This window comes from Ovis canadensis, chromosome 2 (assembly GCF_042477335.2).
Source record: "Ovis canadensis isolate MfBH-ARS-UI-01 breed Bighorn chromosome 2, ARS-UI_OviCan_v2, whole genome shotgun sequence".
Taxonomy (NCBI): Eukaryota; Metazoa; Chordata; class Mammalia; order Artiodactyla; family Bovidae; genus Ovis; species Ovis canadensis.
The window spans coordinates 133,077,268-133,098,223 of record NC_091246.1 but is presented as its reverse complement, the minus strand read 5'-3'; the positions used below and the strand labels follow the sequence as shown (position 1 = coordinate 133,098,223).

The 20,956-nt window shown below is 38.4% G+C and overlaps 1 protein-coding gene across 2 annotated transcripts in view; it reads left to right on the top strand.

The window, feature by feature from the left end:
- The window catches only part of PPP1R1C (protein phosphatase 1 regulatory inhibitor subunit 1C), a 119,779-nt gene that overhangs the window by 27,001 nt on the left and 71,822 nt on the right, over window positions 1-20,956 (top strand). For both annotated transcript variants that reach the window (XM_069577061.1, XM_069577060.1), the window contains exon 3: window positions 20,826-20,863. In XM_069577061.1, the coding sequence (XP_069433162.1) occupies window positions 20,826-20,863 (38 nt within the window). The remainder of the gene's footprint in view (window positions 1-20,825; window positions 20,864-20,956) is intronic.

Sequence of the window (20,956 nt, the reverse complement as noted above, 5' to 3'; positions counted from 1 at the left end):
TAAATAAGTTAGATGCTTGACATTTGATACTGAAGATCCATGAGAAACATAAGTAGTTCTCAGACTGGAGCATGAGATTACAGAAAAGGATTAAGAAGACTACAGTACCATCAGTTCAGTTGTTCAGTCGTGTATGAATCTTTGCGAACCCATGGACTGCAGCATGCCAGGCTTCCCTATCCAACACCAACTCCCAGAGCTTGCTCAGATTCATGTCCATCGAGTCAGTGATGCCATCCAACCATCTCATCCTCTATCGACTCCTCCTCCTGCCTTCAATCTTTCCCAGCATCAGGGTCTTTTCAAATGAGTCAGTTCTTTGCATGAGGTGGCCAAAGTATTGGATTTTCAGTTTCAGCATCAGTCCTTCCAATGAATATTCAGGACTGATTTCCTTTAGGATGGACTGGTTGGATTTCCTTGCAGTCCAAGGGACTCTCAAGAGTCTTCTCCAACACCACCACAGTTGGAGTACACACCACAACACAACACCATAGTACCACTTATTCTTATTTTTGATTTGATAAATTGTTTACATATACTTATGAATATTCATACTGTGAATCTTGATACAAAATATTTGAGGTAAGTAGATTATATGTTTTAATTCTCATATTGCCGCTGCATAGAATGAGACAAAAGAGGAGTAATACCTTAACTAGTAAAAAAGTTATTGGATTCTAGATTAGAGGGTTTGACTTAGGTCATATTTAAATGGCCTACTGGTTTTCCCTACTTTCTTCAATTTAAGTCTGAATTTTTCAATAAAGAGTTCATGATCTGGGCCATAGTTAGCTCCCAGTCTTGTTTTTGTTGACTGTATAGAACTTCTCCATCTTCAGCTGCAAAGAATATAACCAATCTGATTTGGGGATTGACTTGGTGATGTCCATGTATAGAGTCCTCTCATGTGTTATTGGAAGAAGGTGTTTGCTATGACCACTGCATTCTCTTGGCAAAACTCTGTTCACCTTTGTGCTGCTTCATTTTGTACTGCAAGGCCAAACTTGCCCATTACTTCAGGTATCTCTTGATTTCCTACTTAGCATTCCTATCCTCTGTGATGAAAAGGACATCTTTTATTGGTATTAGTCCTAGAAGGTCTTGTAGGTCTGCAAATCCCTTATGATTATACAGTGGAAGTGCCGAATAGATTCAAGAGATTAGATCTGATAGGCAGAGTCCTGAAGAACTATGGATGGAGGTTTGTAAAATAGTACAGAAGGCAGTGATCAAAACCATCCCCAAGAAAAAGAAATGCCAAAAGGCAAATGGTTGTCTGAGAAAGTATTACAAATTGCTGAGAAAAGGATAGAAGTGAAAGGCAATGGAGAAAAGGAAAGATATACCCATCTGAGTGCAGAGTTCCAAAGAATAGCAAGGGGAGATAAGAAAGGCTTCCTCACTGATAGGTACAAAGAAATAGAGGAAAACAATAGAATGGGAAAGACTAGAGATTTCTTCAAGAAAATCAGAGAGACCAATGGAACATTTCAAGCAAAGATGGGGTCAATAAAGGACAGAAACCTAACAGAAGCAGAAGCTATTAAGAAGAGGTGGCAAGAATACACAGAAGAACTGTACAAAAAAGTTCTTAATGATCAGATGCTGTGCTCACTCATGAAGAGCTAGACATCCTGGTGTGTGAAGTCAAGGAGGCCTTAGGAAACATTACTAAGAACAAAGCTAGTGGAGGTGATGGAATCCAGCTGAGCTATTTCAAGTCCTAAAAGAAGATGCTGTGCAAATGCTGCACTCAATATGCCAGCAAATTTGGGAAACTCAGCAGTGGCCACAGGACTGGAAAGGTCAGTTTTCATTTCAATCCCAAAGAAAGGCAATATCAAAGAATATTCAAACTACTGCACAATTGCATTCATGCCACATGCTAACAAGGTAATGCTCCAAATCCTTCAAGCTAGGCTTCAACAGTGCATGCAAGAACCAAGAACTTCCAGATGTACAAGCTGGATTTAGAAAAGGCAGGGGAACCAGAGATCAAATTGCCAACATTTGTTGGATCACAGATAAAGTAAGGGAATTCCAGAAAAATATCTACTTCTGACTGTGTGGATCATAAAGAGCTGCGGAAACTTAAACAGATGGTAATACCAAACCACCCTACCTGTCTCCTGAGAAAGCTGTAGGCAGGTCAAGAAGTAACATTTAGAACTGCACATGTAACAATGGACTGGTTCAAAATTGGGAAAGGAGGATGTCGAGGTTGCATACAGTCACCCTGCTTATTTAACTTCTATGAAGTGTACATCATGTGAAATGCCAGGCTGAATGAGTCACAAGCTAGAATCAAGGTTGCTGGGAGAAATATCAATATCTCACATGCACAGATGACACTACCCTTATGGCAGAAAGTGAAGAGTAACTAAATAGACTCTTGATAAAGATGAAAAAGGAGAGTGAAAAAGCTGACTTAAAGCTCAGTTCAGTTCAGTTCAGTCGCTCAGTTGTGTCTGACTCTCTGCGACCCCGTGAACCACAGCATGCCAGGCCTCCCTGTCTATCACCAACCCCTGGAGTCCACTCAAACCCGTGTCCATTGAGTTGGTGATGCCATTCAACTAGCTAATCCTCTGTTGTCCTCTTCTCCTCCTGCCCTCAATCTTTCCCAGCATCAGGGTCTTTTCAAATGAATCAGCTCTTCAAATCAGGTGGCCAAAGTATTGGAATTTGAGCTTCAGCATCAGTCCTTCCAATGAACACCCAGGACTGATCTCCTTTAGGATGGACTGGTTGGATCTTCTTGCAGTCCAAGGGACTCTCAAGAGTCTTCTCCAACACCATGGTTCAAAAGCATCAATTCTTCAGTGCTCAGCTTTCTTTATAGTCCAACTCTCACATCCATACATGACCACTGGAAAACATAGCCTTGACTAGACGGACCTTTGTTGACAAAGTAATGTCTCTGCTTTTGAATTGCTGTCTAGGTTGGTCATATCTTTCCTTCCAAGGAGTAGGCATCTTTTAATTTCATGGCTGCAATCACCATCGGCAGTGATTTTGGAGCCCACCAAAATAAAGTCAGCCACTGTTTCCACTGTTTTCCCATTTTTGGCCATGAAGTGATGGGACTGGATGCCATGATCTTAGTTTTCTGAATATTGAGCTTTAAGCCAAATTTTTCACTCTCCTCTTTCATCAAGAGGTTCTTAATTCTTCTTTGCTTTCTGCCATAAGGGTGGTGTCATCTGCAATCTGAGGTTGATATTTCTCCCAGCAATCTTGATTCTAGCTTGTGCTTCATCCAGCCCAGCATTTCTCATGATGTACTCTGCAGAGAAGTTAAATAAGCAGGGTGACAATATACAGCCTTGACGTACTCCTTTTCCTATTTGGAACCAGTCTGTTGTTCCATGTCCAGTTCTAACTGTTGCTTCCTGACCTGCATATAGGTTTCTCAAGAGGCAGGTCAGGTCGTCTGGTATTCCCATCTCTTTCAGAATTTTCCACAGTTTATTGTGATCCACACAGTCAAAGGCTTTGCATAGTCAATAAAGCAGAAATAGATTTTTTTTTTTGGAACTCACTTGCTTTTTTGATGATCCAGCAGATGTTGACTTAATACTAAACATTCAAAAAACTAAGATCATGGCATCCAGCTCCAACACTTCATGGCAAATAGGTGGGGAAGAAATGGAAAAAGTGAGAGACTTTATTTTCTTGGGCTCCAAAATCACTGCAGACAGTGACTGCAGCAATGAAATTAAAAGAAGCTTGCACCTTGGAAGGAAAGTTATGACAAACCCAGACAGTGTATCAAAAAGCAGAGACATCACTTTGCCAACAAAGGTCTGTCTAGTCAAAACTATGGTTTTTCCAGTAGTCATGTGTGGATATGAGAACTGGACCATAAAGAAGGCTGAGCACCAAAGAATTGATGCTTTGGAACTGTGGTGCTGGGGAAGATTCTTGAGTCCCTTGGACAGCAAGGAGATCCAACCAGTCAATTCTAAAGGAAACCAGTCCTGAATATTCATTGGAAGGACTGATGCTGAAGCTGAAGCTCCAATATTTTGGCCACTTGATTTGAAGAGATGACTCACTGGAAAAGACCCTGATGCTGGGAGAGATTGAAGGCATAAGGAGAAAAGGCAGCAGAGGATGAGATGGTTAGATAGCATCATCAACTCAATGGATGTGAATCTGAGCAAACTCCAGTAGATGGTGGAGGACAGGGGAGTCTGGCATACTGCAGTCCAAGAGTCAGACACAGCTTAGTGACAGAACAACAATAGCAACAATAACAACATGGGTGCTTAACATGTGTCTCTTCAAGGATTAAATCATGTCATGCTGCTGCGGACCTTTATCACCCCCTGAAGGAGTTCAGGGAGGATAGAAGAAATGAGGAACTTTGTGTTCTGGAAAAAATGGCAGGACAGGTCTCCAGATAGTTAAATATTTTAGGAGCTGATTTTACAAGGCCTACTCTTGTATTTCTTCATATCTACTAAAATACTAAAACCCTTCATGGTGAGGACTATTTCTCGTGACTAGCAGAAGCATCCCAAGACTAGCAGAAACTTTCTGGAAAAAATATGTGCTTGATTGCATGTACTCCCCATTCATCAAAATCACTTATCCTTCCCTCTGTTCTCCTTGGAGCAATTTCTCAGAGCTATCTGAGGTGCTGTCTCCCAGGCTGCAGTACTCATTTTGCCCATAATAAAACTTAACTTGCAACTCTCACATTGTACATTTTTTTAAGTGGACATAGGTTATCAATAAGACTGCTGCTACTGCTGCTATTGCTAAGTCTCTTCAGTCGTGTCCAAATCTGTGCGACCCCATAGACGGCAGCCCATCAGGCTCCCCCGTCCCTGGGATTCTCCAGGCAAGAACGCCGGAGTGGGTTGCCATTTCCCTCTCCAATGAATGAAAGTGAAAAGTGAAAGTGAAGTCGCTCAGTCGTGTCCGACTTCGCAACCCCATGGACTGCAGCCCACCAGGCTCCTCCATCCATGGTATTTTCCAGGCAAAAGTACTAGAGTGGGTTACTTGCTCAGTCATGTCCGACTCTTTGCGACCCCATGGACTGTAGCCTAACCAGGTTCCTCCGTCCATGGGATTTTCCAGGCAAGAATACTGGAGTGGGGTGCCATTTCCTTCTCCAGGAGATCTTTCCGACCCAGGGATTGAACCCAGGTCTCCTGCATTGTAGACAGATGCTTTACCATCTGAGCCACCAGGGAAGATCCCAATAAAACTGAGATGGCACAAAAAATATATGCTATCCTTCCCTAGTTACTGTACTGTACATAAGATCCCCAGATCTTATTCATCTTACAAACCTGTTTGTATTCTTTGGGAACATCTTCCCTTTCCCTACCTCCAGCCCCTGACAACCTCTCCGTTTCTTTGAGTTTTAATTTTTTAAATTCCATAGATAACTGAGATCATACAGTATTTGTCATTCTCTGATTCATTTCATTGAAACCTAATCCCTAAAGTTCCATCTCTGCTGTCACAAATGGCAGAATTTCTTTCTTTTCATGGCTGAATAATAGTCCATTATATCAGATGGTCCCCAGCTTATGATAGTTCAACTTATATAATTATTCAACATTATGATGGTGCTACAGCAAAACTCATTTAGTAGAAAAAAACTGAATTTTGATCTTTTCCTGGTCTAGTGATATTTGTTACCATACTCTGCTGATGCTGGGCAGCAGCAGCTAGCTGCAGCTCTCAGTGAGCCATGTGATCACAATGGTAAATACACTTGCAACCATTCTGGTTTTCATTTTCAGTACAGTATTTAATTAATTACAGGAGATATTCAATACTTTATTAAAACAGTCTTTGTGTTAGATGATTATGCCCAACTCTAGGCTAACTGCAGATGGTGACTGCAGCCATGAAATTAAAAGACGCCTACTCCTTGGAAGGAAAGTTATGACCAACCTAAATAGCATATTCAAAAGCAGAGACATTACTTTGCCAACAAATGTCCGTCTAGTCAAGGCTATGCTTTTTCCAGTGGTCATGTATGGATGTGAGAGTCGGACTGTGAAGAAAGTTGAGCGCTGTAGAACTGATGCTTTTGAACTGTGGTGCTGGAGAAGACTCTTGAGAGTCCCTTGGACTGCAAGAAGATCTGACCAGCCCATTCTAAAGGAGAGCAGTCCTGGGTGTTCTTTGGAAGGAATATTGCTAAAGCTGAAACTCCAATACTTTGGCCAGCTCATAAGAAGTGTTGACTCATTGGAAAAGACCCTGATGCTGGGAGGGATTGGGGGCAGGAGGAGAAGGGGATGACAGAGGATGAGATGGCTGGATGGCATCACCGACTCGATGGATATGAGTTTGAGTGAACTCCAGAAGTTGGTGATGGACAGGGAGGCCTGGCGTGCTGCGAATCATGGGGTCGCAAAGAGTCGGACACAACTGAGTGGTTGAACCGAACTGAACTGAGGCTAATGCAAGCGTTCTGAGCATGTTTCAGGCAGGCAAGGCTAAACTTGATGATCAGTATGTAGGTGTATTAAATACATCTTCAACTTACAATATTTTCAATGTATGATGGAGTTATCAGGACATAATCCCATCATAAGTTAAGGAAGATCTGTATATATACCACAATTTCTTTATTCATTCATCCATTAATGGACAATTGGTTGTTTCCATATCTTGGCTGTTGTAAATAATGCTTTAATGAATAGAAGTGTTTTCTTTTTCTTTGGGTAATTGCCCAGATGTGGAACTTGTGGATCACAGGGTAATTCTCTGGGTCAGGAATATCCTCTGGAGAAGGAAATGGCTACCCACTCCAATATTCTTACCTGGGAAATCCCATGGACAGAGGAACCTGGCTGGCTGCAGTCCATGGAGTTGCAAGGGTTGGATACAACTTATCAACGAAACTACCAGAGTAGCTCTATTTTTAATTTTTTTAGGAACCTCCATACTATTTCCTATAGTGACTGTTTTTTCCTTCAAATGCTTTGACTATATTATTCTACTCTCTCCTGGACAGCAAGGTTTCTGCTGCAAAACCCAATCATAGTCTCATGGGAGTTCACCTACATGTGAGGATTTTTCTCTTGCCTCTCTAAAAATTCTCCCTTTGTCCTTAATTTTAGACAGTTTTATTATATTATGTCTTGGTAGAACATATTTTTGAGTTGAAATTTTTTGGAGATCTATAAGCTTCATGTACTTGGAGTTGTAAACCTCACCCAAGATTTAAGACATTCTCATCTTTTAAAATAATAAACTTTCTGCCCCCTTTTCCATCTCTTCTCCTTCTGGGATGCACAGATTACTTCTTTTGATAGTTTCCTATAGTTCACTTAGATTTCTTCCCTCTTTTTCATTCTTTTTTTTCTTGTTTTCCTCTGCCTAGGTAATTTCAAATGACCTGCTTTCTATTTCACCAATTCTTTCCATTCTTTGATCAAGTCTGCTCTTGCTCTCTATTGCATTTTTCATTTCATTCATTGCATTCTTCAGCTCCAGAATTTCTATTTGGTACATATACATGTATACACAGAAAGTTCAACAAATCAGGTGTTCTTGCTTCCTGATTTTTTACAATTGTCTCTTGTTTGTTAACCTGTCTTTTGTTGACTCTTGTAGCTCACTGAGATTCCTTAAAACAACTATTTGTCCCAATATTTTATGGGGCAAACTGCAGATTTCCGTTTCTGTGGGATTAGTAACTAGAAAATTATGTGTACCTTCGGTGTGCCATGCCTCTGATGACTTGCATTGCTCTCTTCACATATGAAGAAGCATTTGCCTACTCCAGTCTTTACTGAAAGGCTTCAGGAGAGAAATACCTCTGTCAGCCCTGTTAGGGATCCTGAGGCTAAGATTGTATACCTTCTCTAGATCCTGCAAAGCCAGGCTGAATGCTGACAGGCTCCCATTCACTTTCCCTAGGGCAATGCTGAATGCTCAAGTTTGTGTGCTTTCTTTCAGTCCCATGGAGTTGAGCCAGCTTTTGTGCTTGCTCTCTAGTCTACTGGAAAAGCTTGCCCCTGCTGCCCTTGAAGGCGAGTGCATGACCTAGCACGAAGTGGGAGTGTGTGTGGGTGATGTGAATGGAGTGCTGGGGACCAACTGGAAGGATCAATAGGCAGGTCACCCCCGGTAGCTTGTGATGGGCTTCCTGATGGAGTCTGCAACGCAGTTAGTAGGATCCACGTCTCTTTCATGCCCACTGAGAGCCTGATTGCTAGTTTGCCAGCTGCTCCCCACCTCTTACTTCAGTATTCTGGATAGGTTGAGAAAGAAGTGGGTCTCTTTAGCAGCAACCCACACAACTGGGAAACCTGGGTACACACTCACAGACTCTCTCTGTTCCCTGTAGGAGAAACTGTGGTCAAAGAAGATCTCTCTTGGCACTGAGCTATGCTGCCTTGGGGGAGGAGTAGTGTGGGTAAAGTGAAACTGTTCCTTTTATGCTTTTCAGTGTGTACATTCTCAGATTTTCTTTTTCTGCTCCAACAGTGTGCTGGAACTTCTACACTAGACTTCTGACTTGTGAGATTCTCAACACCAGGGTTCTTTAGGAACAAGATGATGGAAAATTTCTATTTAACCATTTTGATGTTGTAACTTTCCTTGAGTAAGAATTTACAGTAGATATTAAGTTCTTCCAATTCTAAATTTCTATGTTTTTATTTGTCTATAATACTGAAAACTTTACTTTTCTACCCATACAAGCATTGATCTACTTCTCTATTGTTCCTATTGAGCAGAATAAATTACTATTAGGACTGGAAACATGAGCCAGTTACTAGCCTACTTTGAAATCCTTTCTTATGTTGGTATCTTACATTATTTTGTCATAATTTTGGTAGAAAGTGTTTCAGAAGTGATCATCAAATTGCCCTGCTCAAATAGCCCTCTATTAGAGATTTCTCATTTCTCTTGGACTGGCTACTTCAATCTTTCAGCAAATTAGAAGTCTTTGTCATATTTTGAAAAATTTTAGACACATGTGCAATATTTAAACAGTAGTATAACAACACACTACATATTTTTTAAAAGAAAATAGCTACTCTTTAAAGCTTTCTAAAATTTCTAAAAGTAGAATATCAATCATCAATGTTAGAAAAAACTTTATACAAAGCTCTTATCTTATTAAAAGATTTTCCAAATGTAGCCACCTGTAGTAAATAAAGTGAATGAGCCAACAAAATGTAATAAAAGTTAAAAAAAAGAAAAAAATTATAAGTAGGCCAAATTATTCATATAACATATGTTCATCCATGTGTTAATATAATTACTTTTCACCCTACAAAATGTTTTAATATTTGCTTCTTCCCTTTGATTGAGAACACATGATTATGTTTATTTCCATCTTTGACAGCTTCAAAGTGCTTATCATTGAATTTACAGAATATTTATCTGCATTCACTTGATATGATGTTTAATTATTTCATAGTGTTCATTTTTCCAATTATTTTGTAAACTTCTGGTAGTCAGGATTAGTACCTACATTTTTCTTTTTATACATGTCACTCTCTTCCATTTACATCAGCATACACTGTAGTTAACACAAAATATTACTTATGATTAATTAGACTAAGTAATTATATTCCCTGAAAAGGAACTGCTGAACCAGAATAAAAAGTTATGACTTACTTTTTTTTCCTATAAATTTGGTGAGACCTCAGTGAGAACTAGAAATGAATGTTTCTTGATCTTTGTTCTATCAAGCCCAAGTACTATTCCACATCATAGGTAAAATGCCAAATATAAGCGACTTAGATTCTCTGGAACACAGAATCTGAGAAAAGGGTCGGGATGGAAATACTTTAACTGGAAAGCAGTCTCAGAAAATAAGAATGAGTGAGATAAGGAGGAAGGGAAAAGGAAAAGGCTCATAATCAAAGTCATTTCTGTAGAATGGAGGCTCGACTGTGTTGCGGTCACCTGAGAAGCACCGAGACAGCCTTCCTAGTGCTGGAACTCATATACACTGTCTCCATGCCCGTACTGTCCCTTGGCAACAATAACTCCACCTGCGGTTAGTTCTCCTAGAGCTAGAGAATGGCTAGGGAGAAAGATGAAAGATAAATGTGGCATTTATCCTTTGAGGTGGTGACAAGAATTTCCAGACCCAATTCCAACAGGGGTGTGTTCCTCATACCAACAAGCCAATTCTTCCCCACACCAACAAGCAATTCTCAGGACACCAGCACAGTGTCTGAGAATTCAGCTCTATTCTAATTCTATAGAAAAGATAGCATCACGTTTCACAGGTTGAGGACTCAGTCCTACAAGACCATCCTCCACTTCAGATGTTAGTTGTCAGCCCAGGAAGGTACTTATGCTACTTACTGGCTACAAACTGGAGGTTCCAATGACTTCCTTTTTGGGTTTGATTAATTTGCTAGAATGGCTCACTTCATTTACCCGTTAGATTACCAGTTTATTATAAAAGGATATTAGAGGATTTGAATCAACAGCCACATGAAGAGATAAATAAGGCAATGTCCTATTCAACCTCAATTCCCTCTCCTCTTCCCTGGAAATTAGGAGGTGAGACAAAGTTCCAACCCTCTAATTGCATAGCTGGCAACCAGCCCCTACCTTGAGGGGGATCCAAAGTCACCTTCCTTGAAGAACTGAGGAGAAGAGGTTTTTTTTAAGAACTGAGGACAAGAGTCCAAGTATTATCTCACTGCTCTTATCCCAGGAAATTCCAAAGGTTTGGGAAGCTGTTATCTAGAAATTGTGGCTGAAGGCCAAATTCAGATTACCAAACATATATATTTTCCCTATAAATTACAATATCGCAGGTGGGATGCAGAGAACAAACAAATTATATTCGTTGACTACAATACCACAATTATAATTTTTTATGCCTTGATCTGGGGTCTTGTCTTGGTTCTGCACGCCAGCTTTTAAGAGGGGGCATTCACAGGATGAGAAAAAAAAAACAAGATAACATGAGTTATGGAAACCAAGTCGAATGGATAAGCACTGAAGGAACTGAAGGTGTTAGCTTAAAGAAAAGATAGGACAAAAAGATAGGTTTGGTCAGCTGCAGGGGAAGCTGAGCTTTTCTGGAGCTGTTTACTGCAGCTATGACTGAAGTCAGGGACGGGCTGATGGGATGAGACACAGGCTATATGAAGCATCCTCTATGAGAAGTAATCTTTAAGAAAATTTTAACAAGAATATTTTAAAACTTTCTTCTCAACCTTTGGAAATGCAACTCCAGTGAGGCCCAAAAAAATCAAAGAAAAACTGACTTGTAAATGGTGATGGCTAAATATTAGAAGAGCAAGAGAACACACAAATCAGCATTTTTTTTTCAATTCACTATTCAGAGTTATATTTAGATGAGTGCGAAATGCATTTGGTCAACCACTTCACATTCAAATTCATATGTGTGGAAATAAATTTGATCCATCTGTGTCTGAATTTTTATTTTTTAAACCACCAACATTTTCTTTTACAAGAACTGATTTCCAAGGAGTCTTATGATATCCCCAACTTCCTGCCAAACCTCTCAAAAAGTCTGAAATGTGGAAGATATACTGAACTTCCTCAAATATACTGGTTTTTAAATAACAATAAGCAATAAATAAGCAAAGTAATAGCTGATTTATCTGTTACAATGGCATCTGTGTTGAAATTAAGCATAAAAGAGGAAACGAGAAAGTTCTATACAGTATATATTTTTAGTACATATTCAGTTCAGTTCAGTTCAGTCACTCAGTCGTATCCGACTCTTTGTGACCCCATGAATCGCAGCATGTCAGGCCTCCCTGTTCATCACCTACTCCTGGAGTTCACTCAAACTCACATCTATCGAGTCGGTGATGCCATCCAGCCATCTCATCCTCTGTCATCCCCTTCTCCTCCTGCCCCCAATCCCTCCCAACATCAGGGTCTTTTCCAATGAGTCAACTCTTCACACGAGGTGACCAAATTATTGGAGTTTCGGCTTCAGCATCAGAACTTCCAATGAACACCCAGGACTGATCTCCTTCAGAATGGACAGGTTGGATCTCCTTGCAGTTCAAGGGACTCTCAAGAGTCTTCTCCAACACCACAGTTCAAAAGCATCAATTCTTCAGCGCTCAGCTTTCTTCACAGTCCAACTCTCACATCCATACATGACTACTGGAAAAACCATAGCCTTGACTAGGCAGATGTTTGTTGGCAAGGTAATATCTCGACTTTTCAATATGCTATCTAGGTTGGTCATAACTTTCCTTCCAAGGAAAGTTTTTAATTTTAATTTCATGGCTGCAATCACCATCTGCAGTGATTTTGGAGCCCCCCAAAATAAAGTCAGACAGTTTCCACTGTTTCCCCACCTATTTGCCATGAAGTGATCGGACCAGATGCCATGACCTTCGTTTTCTGAATGTTGAGCTTTAAGCCAACTTTTTCACTCTCCTCTTTTACTTTCATCAAAAGGCTTTTTAGTTCTTCTTCACTTTTTGCCATAAGGGTGGTGTCATCTGCATATCTGAGGTTATTGATTTTTCTCCCAGCAATCTTAATTCCAGCTTGTGCTTCATCCAGTCCAGCATATAAGTTAAATAAGCAGGGTGACAATATACAGCCTTGACGCACTCCTTCTCCTATTTGAAACCAGTCTGTTGGTCCATGTCCAGTTCTAACTGTTGCTTCTTGACCTGCATATAGGTTTCTCAAGAGGCAGGTCAAGTGGTCTGGTATTTCCATCTCTTTCAGAATTTTCCACAGTTTATTGTGATCCACACAGTCAAAGGCTTTGGCATAGTCAAGAAAGCAGAGATAGATTTTTTTCTGGAAATCTCTTGCTCTTTTGATGACCCAGCGGATGTTGGCAATTTGATCTCTGGTTCCTCTGTCTTTTCTAAAACCAGCTTGAACATCTAGAAGTTCATGGTTCACGTATTGCTGAAGCCTGGCTTAGAGAATTTTGAGCATTACTTTACTAGCATGGGAGATGAGTGCAATTGTGCAGTAGTTTGAGCATTCTTTGGCATTGCCTTTCTTTGGGATTGGAATGAAAACTGACCTTTTCCAGTCCTGTGGCCACTGCTGAGTTCCAAATTTGTTGACATATTGAGTGCAGCACTTTCACAGCATGATCTTTCAGGATTTGAAATAGCTCAACTGGAATTCCATCACCTCCACTAGCTTTGTTCGTAGTGATGCTTCCTAAGGCACACTTGACTTCAGATTCCAGGATGTCTGGCTCTAGGTGAGTGATCACATCATCATGATTATCTGGATTGTGAAGCTCTTTTTTGTACAGTTCTGTGTATTCTTGCCACCTTTTCTTAATATCTTCTGCTTCTGCTTCTGTCCATACCATTTCTGTCCTTTATTGAGCCCATCTTTGCATGAAATGTTCCCTTGGTATCTCTAATTTTCTTGAGGAGATCTCTAGTCCTTCCCATTCTGTTGTTTTCCTCTATTTATTTGCATTGATCACTGAGGAAGGCTTTCTTATCTCTCCTTGCTATTCTTTGGAACTCTGCATTCAGATGCTTATATCTTTCCTTTTCTCCTTTGCTTTTTGCTTCTCTTTTTTCACAGCTATTTGTAAGGCCTCCTCAGACAGCTATTTTGCTTGTTTGCATTTCTTTTCCATGGGTATGGTCTTGATCCCTGACTCCTGTACAATGTCACGAACCTCCGTCCATAGTTCATCAGGCACTCTATCTATCAGATCTAGTCCCTTAACTCTATTTCTCACTTCCACTATTCAATCACAAGGGATTTGATTTAGGTCATACCTGAATGGTCTAGTGGTTTTACCCACTTTCTTCAATTTAAGTTTGAATTTGGCAATAAGGAGTTCATGATCTGAGTCACAGTTCAGCTCCCGGTCTTGTTTTTGCTGACTATATAGAGCTTCTCCATCTTTGGCTGCAAAGAATATAATCTGATTTCAGTGTTGACCATCCTGTGATGTCCATGTGCAGAGTCTTCTCTTGTGTTGTTGGAAGAGGGTGTTTGCTATGACCAGTGCATTCTCTTGGCAAAACTCTACTAGCCTTTGCCCTGCTTCATTCCGTACTCCAAGGCCAATTTGCCTGTTCTTCCAGGTGTTTCTTGACTTCCTACTTTTGCATTCCAGTCCCCTATATATGCTTAGATATGGTATAATGCATATAACCTACACAACAAGTCATGTGTAAGCAGTTTGCGTATGAACCTCTAGTTTAAATGTGGAATGGATGACCCAGGACAAATTTGTGCTTACTTCTGAAGAATGATTTAAGTCATATAGGTTACCAACGAAGTTCCCCCATCTACCTCCTGGCTACTCCTGTGTCTCCTTACAGACTTCTCTGCCTCAGTCTATCCCATAACTATTGCTATTACTTAAGGGGGTTCATGTAGAGCCTTTGTTTCTTTAGTTCACCATGCTCCTGTAGGGTAATTTAATCGCTGACCATTTAGATGTCAATGACTTTTAGGCCTGTATCTTCAGCTTGGCTTTCAGTTTTGAAAAAGACTTTTCCTGAACCCTTCCCACTTAGTCAATAAATATTACAGCATTTCCATAAATACTCATTTTATGACCCAGAAACTTTTTTTGACTTCTTTTTCCTTCTTTGTCACTCCCTTCCTACCTCCAGTGAGCCCCCAAGTCCAGACCCTTCTTCCTCTTAAGCATCTCTCCTATCTAGTTCAAATCATCCTTTTCTACCACCTGAATTACTGCAACACCTCCCTAATTGAACTAATCATACTCAGGATAGCTTCCTCCAAACCATTCTATGCATAACTGTTAATGGCTCTTTCTACAACAGAAATCTGATCATACCTCTTTCTGGTTAAAACCACTTTTAACCACTACTTTTCATCACTTTAAGAATGAAGTCCAAATTTCTCAATGTAGTTACAAAGCCCTAAATTATCTAGCTTATTAGGTTTTCAAACGCTTCTCTGAATTCACCCCTGGTATTCTACTGTCCAAATATCTGAGTTGTTTTGTGTGTGTGTGTGTGTAATTTCTAAAAAATAGTCATGTTTTCTCACACTCCAGTGATAGATACTCCCGCACTTTCTTCTGATTAAAATGTATTCTCCTCCCCAGTCCTATCCCATCCAACTTCCTTGTCTCATTGGTTTTTCCTGTTCTACTGACAGGACCATGCCAGCTTAAATGTCCTATATTCCACTGGTTCTGCCAAGGCTGTTTGATGCCCCACCCACCTTGTGCTTCCTCTCTTACAGCCTTTACTTGTCACAATGTACTATAGCTGTTTCTTTGTCACTCTCTTTCAATACAGTTTAAACTCTCTATGAGGATTAAACCCCACTTCCTAGCAGGACTCCCAACACATATTACACATGCAATAAATTGCTGTTAAATATATTTAAAATCTAATATACCATTTTAGATCCATATTAGCAGCCTGACATACGAAACAGACTATTATAGGTGCTAACTTACAAACTGCATTTAAGAATGTGTCTTCATTTTCTTCTTGTATCATCATTCATAGGAAAAATGTCTTAAGACTTATACAAATATAATGCTATTTTCCCTCTTGAGGTGTAAACACACACATAATTTTTTTTCTGTTTTATTTGAACTTGGTGCTAAATGTATTGTGTATCTAATTACAGTACTTTGTCTTTTAATAGTTCTTTTATATACCTACTATAAATAATCATTGCTTTTTAAAGCATACTGGAAATCCTCAAGTAAATTACATTTGAGACAGTAAAACTGAGAGATTGTATGAAGGTTAAGATTTTTAGGACAGATAAAATACTAAGAGTTGTATCAGAACTAGATTACAAATATGTTTAATCTTCCATGCTTTAAAACTGAATAAAGCATCTTTTTTTGGAGAAATATTACCTAGAACATCAAGCAAATGTTTATAGATGTTCTAAGACAAGAGCTAACTTCTATATTTTTCAAGTCTACAAAAGTTATATGAAGTGGGATAGGATTGTAAAGATATACTTCCACTGACCTTTCTTTCTGTTTTTAACAAAAGCACATTTACTATTGATGACAGAATGCCTATAGTGGATTAAGCTATGAAAATATTACCACATGTTTCTAGGGACATATGTTTTTAATATGTAGATACTTTGTGATTTTTAGGATTATATCTTTCATCTATAGCTAAAAAAGAGAATTTTACTTCTTATAGAAAATTCTAGTTAAAAGAAAACTGTTACTTGATGTCATTTTATAATAGTCTTTTCATGATAGATCTACTTAGATAAAATTACTTTGAAATTCACAGTGGTACATCTACACAGTCAAAAATGCAAAAGAATTTGGGAAAAAATTAAAATGTTTTTCGGTGGAGGATCTCAAATAGGAAATAAGAATTTGACTTAAACAAGAAATCCTTTAGTTTAGCAGTTTGATTAAGGTACAGAAGCTTCAAAATGATCAAATGTTCACTTCTATTGGCTTCATAATACGTTTAAACCTAATTTTAAGTGTAGCATTTCTTCCCAGTTTTTCTTAATGAATTGTAGCCTCCAAAGTTGGTCTTCAAAAATTATGAACTGACAATTTAAATTAGAAATACACTGATCATATTTTCAGGTTGAACCCTCATGTCAAGTAATTAAATTTATGAGCTATAAAGAAACATTAAGGAAATTTACCTTTATATTCCATTACCTTTTTTTTAAATGGAAAATATTCCATTTTTTTTCTGGTGGACTGGTACAAATTGCAAATCAGATTTTAAAAGTCCCTGTCAATTTTAACAGCTAGCGGGGGAAAAAAAATAGAAGGCATTCCATGAAGTGGAAAAAGTACTAAATATTCCAAATTTTAGTAAGAAGCTAAATCTGTTCTCATACCAATGCCTCTTAGACCTATCTCTAAAGTAGATTTTCTCAAAATTCCCTATCATCACCATTCAAATGATTAACCTCTGAATAATTTTCTTGCTTTCACCTTGTTTCCCTACTCTTAGTTATGTGTCTTCATTTGGGGACTCTGCTACGGATACCTCAGTGGTATTCTATGTGATAGAATAGTGAGATTTTAGTCTTTTAAATTGGATAAAACCTTCATTAATCATATTCTGTTAAAGGTATTATTAGGTCAAAATGACAGCACGCTGCTGAGAAGATAATGTGTTTGTTAAATAATTACTTGATAGTCCAATTACCTGAAATATCTGATATTTTTTAAAATCTATAAAATTGATATAAAAATATCACTTGCAATCAGCTTTCTAGGTAATTCAATGAAAAAGAGCTAGACTTTTTAAAAATCAGAATTACTGGAATGAGTGTAACTGCTTAAACAGATGTCATCCCCCCCACCCCCCCCAAAAAAATCCATGCATTAAGTGAATCAATTTATTTTCTTGGAGCAAATATGGGAAATCCAAATGCCAAACAAGAAGAAAACCTTTACCGAAGACTGAAAATTACAATTGATAAGATGATGCGGCAGTTCTTTGACCCCCACATAAGCTGGTTCTGTGGTAGGATAAAAAATGTTTTATAAGAGAAACCAAGTTTATAAAAATCGAGACTACTAATGAAAAACAGACTTCTGAGGTTTTAAATGATCTGATTTTTCTGTTCTTCTTTTACTGTGTTTGGAAATGACAGCAGAAATCATGAAATATAAGCATAAAAGTAGTTTGGAATATTTCTAACCTCTATCACAAGACAATTACTGGTTGAGAGTTCTTTCTTAATAAACCAACATGATTCATCTTGTGTTTTCCTTGTCATCTCCTTCACCATTGCCACACAGAATACTTTGTACCTGGTTCTTTTCTGCTGCCACAAAAATGAACCATTTCGTGGGGAGCTCTGAGAGATAAAAATCTATTTGATAATGAGGCTATCTCCCTCATTTTGTCAATTAAAAGTGGAAAGCTATAAATAATATAAGAAGAAAAACACAGCTGTGTGAATCTTGGCACAACAGGGTGAAACTATCCCTACGGTTTGCTTCTTTTTCCCACTTCCCCCTTTCCAATGCATATAAATTCATTGCTCTGGCAGCTTCAGTGTGGGCCCCAGTTTTGACTAAATCTAACAGCCCAAAGAAAAACACAGCTGAAACCACTGCCTGGTGGTTTAACTCACAGCCCCAAATGATAGGCCTCCAACAGAGCCCAGCAGGTTTTCAGCAAGAAGGCTTATGAATAGAGTTCATTTTGGAAGGTCAAGAGTTTGATAAAAAGTCAAAAACAGAGGCTTTACCATAGCTGTCTTAAGAGATTTTGCATAGCCCTACTAGAAAGAAACAAGGCAATATTCTAGTCCCCTACTGTAAGAAATACCTGACAGATTTCTCTGGCACTTTAAAACTGACTTATTCTATGTTAAAATGCTAAAACCACAAGGAAATGACAAGTTCACATGCAAAATGAAGAGATGAACTGTGCACAGCTATTTCTTTCATTTGTATTTGTTTTATTCTCGTTCAGTTCTGAAGACCTGTGGGTCAGTGATCATTTCTGAACTAGTAAACCTAGAGCCTTTATGGAAATTTTGTCCTTGATTCTGCCCTTCTCTATGTGGTTCAACTACAGATTATCTCCTCATCAGCTGTGATCCAAGGATCTCAAACAAAACAAAACATATATACTCAAAGCAATATAAACAGAAGATAATCAGCTGAAATGTGGTTTTGTTTAGAAACTGCTGTTTTCAGAGATCTGATGGTAAATTCCTTCTCAGACTGTCAAAGATGGCACCAATGTCATGATTAAGTCTCTAGAACACCTCAAAAAGAGGACTAAACTGTTTTTCTCTGTTGCTACTCCTCTGTGCAACAGATTTAATTTCTTCCTACAAAGTGGGGATAGAAAAAATTAAAAAGAATACTGAGTGAAAATATAAATATACTTAGGATAATATCTCAGTTTTCTGCCAAAGTATATAAGCCCATTTATTAAATGGAGTGGAACATATAACTGAAACATACACTGAGCATTCTTAATGGTGTTTATGAATAAAGATACAACAAGCTTTTATCAGAAATATTATTTCAGGAACCATACTGCCATAATTATACTCAAAAGGAAATTAGAAAAATTGTAAATTTTCAATATCTTAAAATTAGAAATTAGACAAGGAGCTTTAGTACTTTCATTTTGACCAAAAGAAAGACATATATTACAAAAAAATTTTTAAAAAGCAAAAACTTTATTTTAGAATAGGCAGGATTTAATATCTCATCTTCATTGTGGAAAGGTAATTTCACTACAGATAACATTGTGGGTTGACTACTTTAAATGTTTACCATCCGATTCCATCGTTTTATTGTTTTGGTCTACCTTACTGCTTTTTGAAGACTTATTTTCTCAATTGGCTGCTTTTAAGATTTTCTCTTTTATATTTGGCCATCAGAAGTATTTCTATCTGTTATGCCCAAGTCGCGAAATCTCCCAATGACCACCAGGGAGCCGATATCCGATGCAAAAGCAAGAGAGTTTTTATTACCAAGCTCGAGCTGGGGCTCCCATCGACGCAGCAGCTATAGGGAGGAGCCCCGAGCTCTGGGTTTCATTGCTTATATAGGGTATTCTGGCTTGAAAAATTTGAAAACGGGAGTTTCTGGGTTGGGAGACGTCTAATTGGTTACCTTCTGTGGAAGGGTTAGGTGTTGGGTTCTGATTGGTTCCCATTTCCCGGGCTGGCCACGGGTTCTGATTGGTCCCAGGGGGTGAGGTTAAGGGATTTCCAAAAAGCTCTTTTCTGGAAAGTTTTACAAAATGGAGTCTTCTTTAACAAAATGGAGTAGCTTAGGTCCTTCACTATCATAAGTCTAAACACAATTGTCCTTTTTCTCCTTCTGGTTTTCTTGTTTCTGTCTAGGGGTTTGTTAAGTGTCTTATATCAGTGTCATCTGTTTTTTAATCCTTGATCATTCTGTCTTCCATTCTCTCCCTCTTCTACTTTCGGGACTCCAATTACCCTTATTTTACACATTTTTGACTGTATCTCAATTGTCAGTTATTTTCTGTTCTGTTTTTTCCATTCTTTTTTTTTTTTCCTTTGTGTGCTTTAGTTTGGATAACTCTACTGAGCTGTCTCCTGTTTCATTAACATATTTGTATCTTCTGCTAGATTCAACATGCCCATTTTAAATTGAGATCTTATCTGTTGAAATTTTGAAGCTGCTTCTTTTCATGGATTCTATTTCTATGTTGATTGTTTATCTTTAAATCTATTTTGTCCCCTTATATTTTCATTGAATGTATTAATGATAGTCTTAGATTATGAACTTCAATATGTGAATCACCTATGAGTTGGCTTCTACATTTTCATATTCTTAGTTATTATTCTCTTTTTTTTGTCTAGTAATTTTTATTGAATACTGGACATTTGTATTTAAGAAACTTTAGAGACACCAAGATGTTAAAAAATATTTTTGAAGTTGCCCTAGAAGTGTCATAAGAAATATTTCTGACAAAGTTACTGATTCTTTCCAGGAGCATATAGAAAAAAGAGGGCTGCCTCTCTTAGAGTCAGGATTGGGCTCAGTGGAAAAGTAGGTTTGCTCTGCTTATAGGTAAACAAGGAAAATCGACAGAGGCTACAGTCAATACACAGTACTGCAAAATCCATGAGGAAAGGTTATTTGTGCCTTAACACTGTGAGGTTCATGATGCCAACAGCTGGTCCTCCTTCCGGATTGCTGGTGGGCAATTTGGGATCTCAGTGTAATTTTTTTATTACCTTTTTAAACCTTTGGGAGAGATTTATCTCAGAAGGCAACTGTTTCTTTCTGTGTCTCGCTTCCCTCTCAGCCACTAGACTGAGTCATGGAAATTGTATAAGCATTAGAAAATGATTAATTCATTCTGTCCCACGTTATTGAAATTTTAATGTGCATATTATAAGAAAACATATCTAAATTGCACCTACTTCTCTTGCAGAAATAGATGACAAGAGGGTGACCAACACACAAGCAGAAGTAAGTTTTCTTCTATTTTGTGTTAAATATATGTCCAATCCAATCAGCTAAAAACACAACCAGCTCAATTTGATTGTGATACAAAATATGATA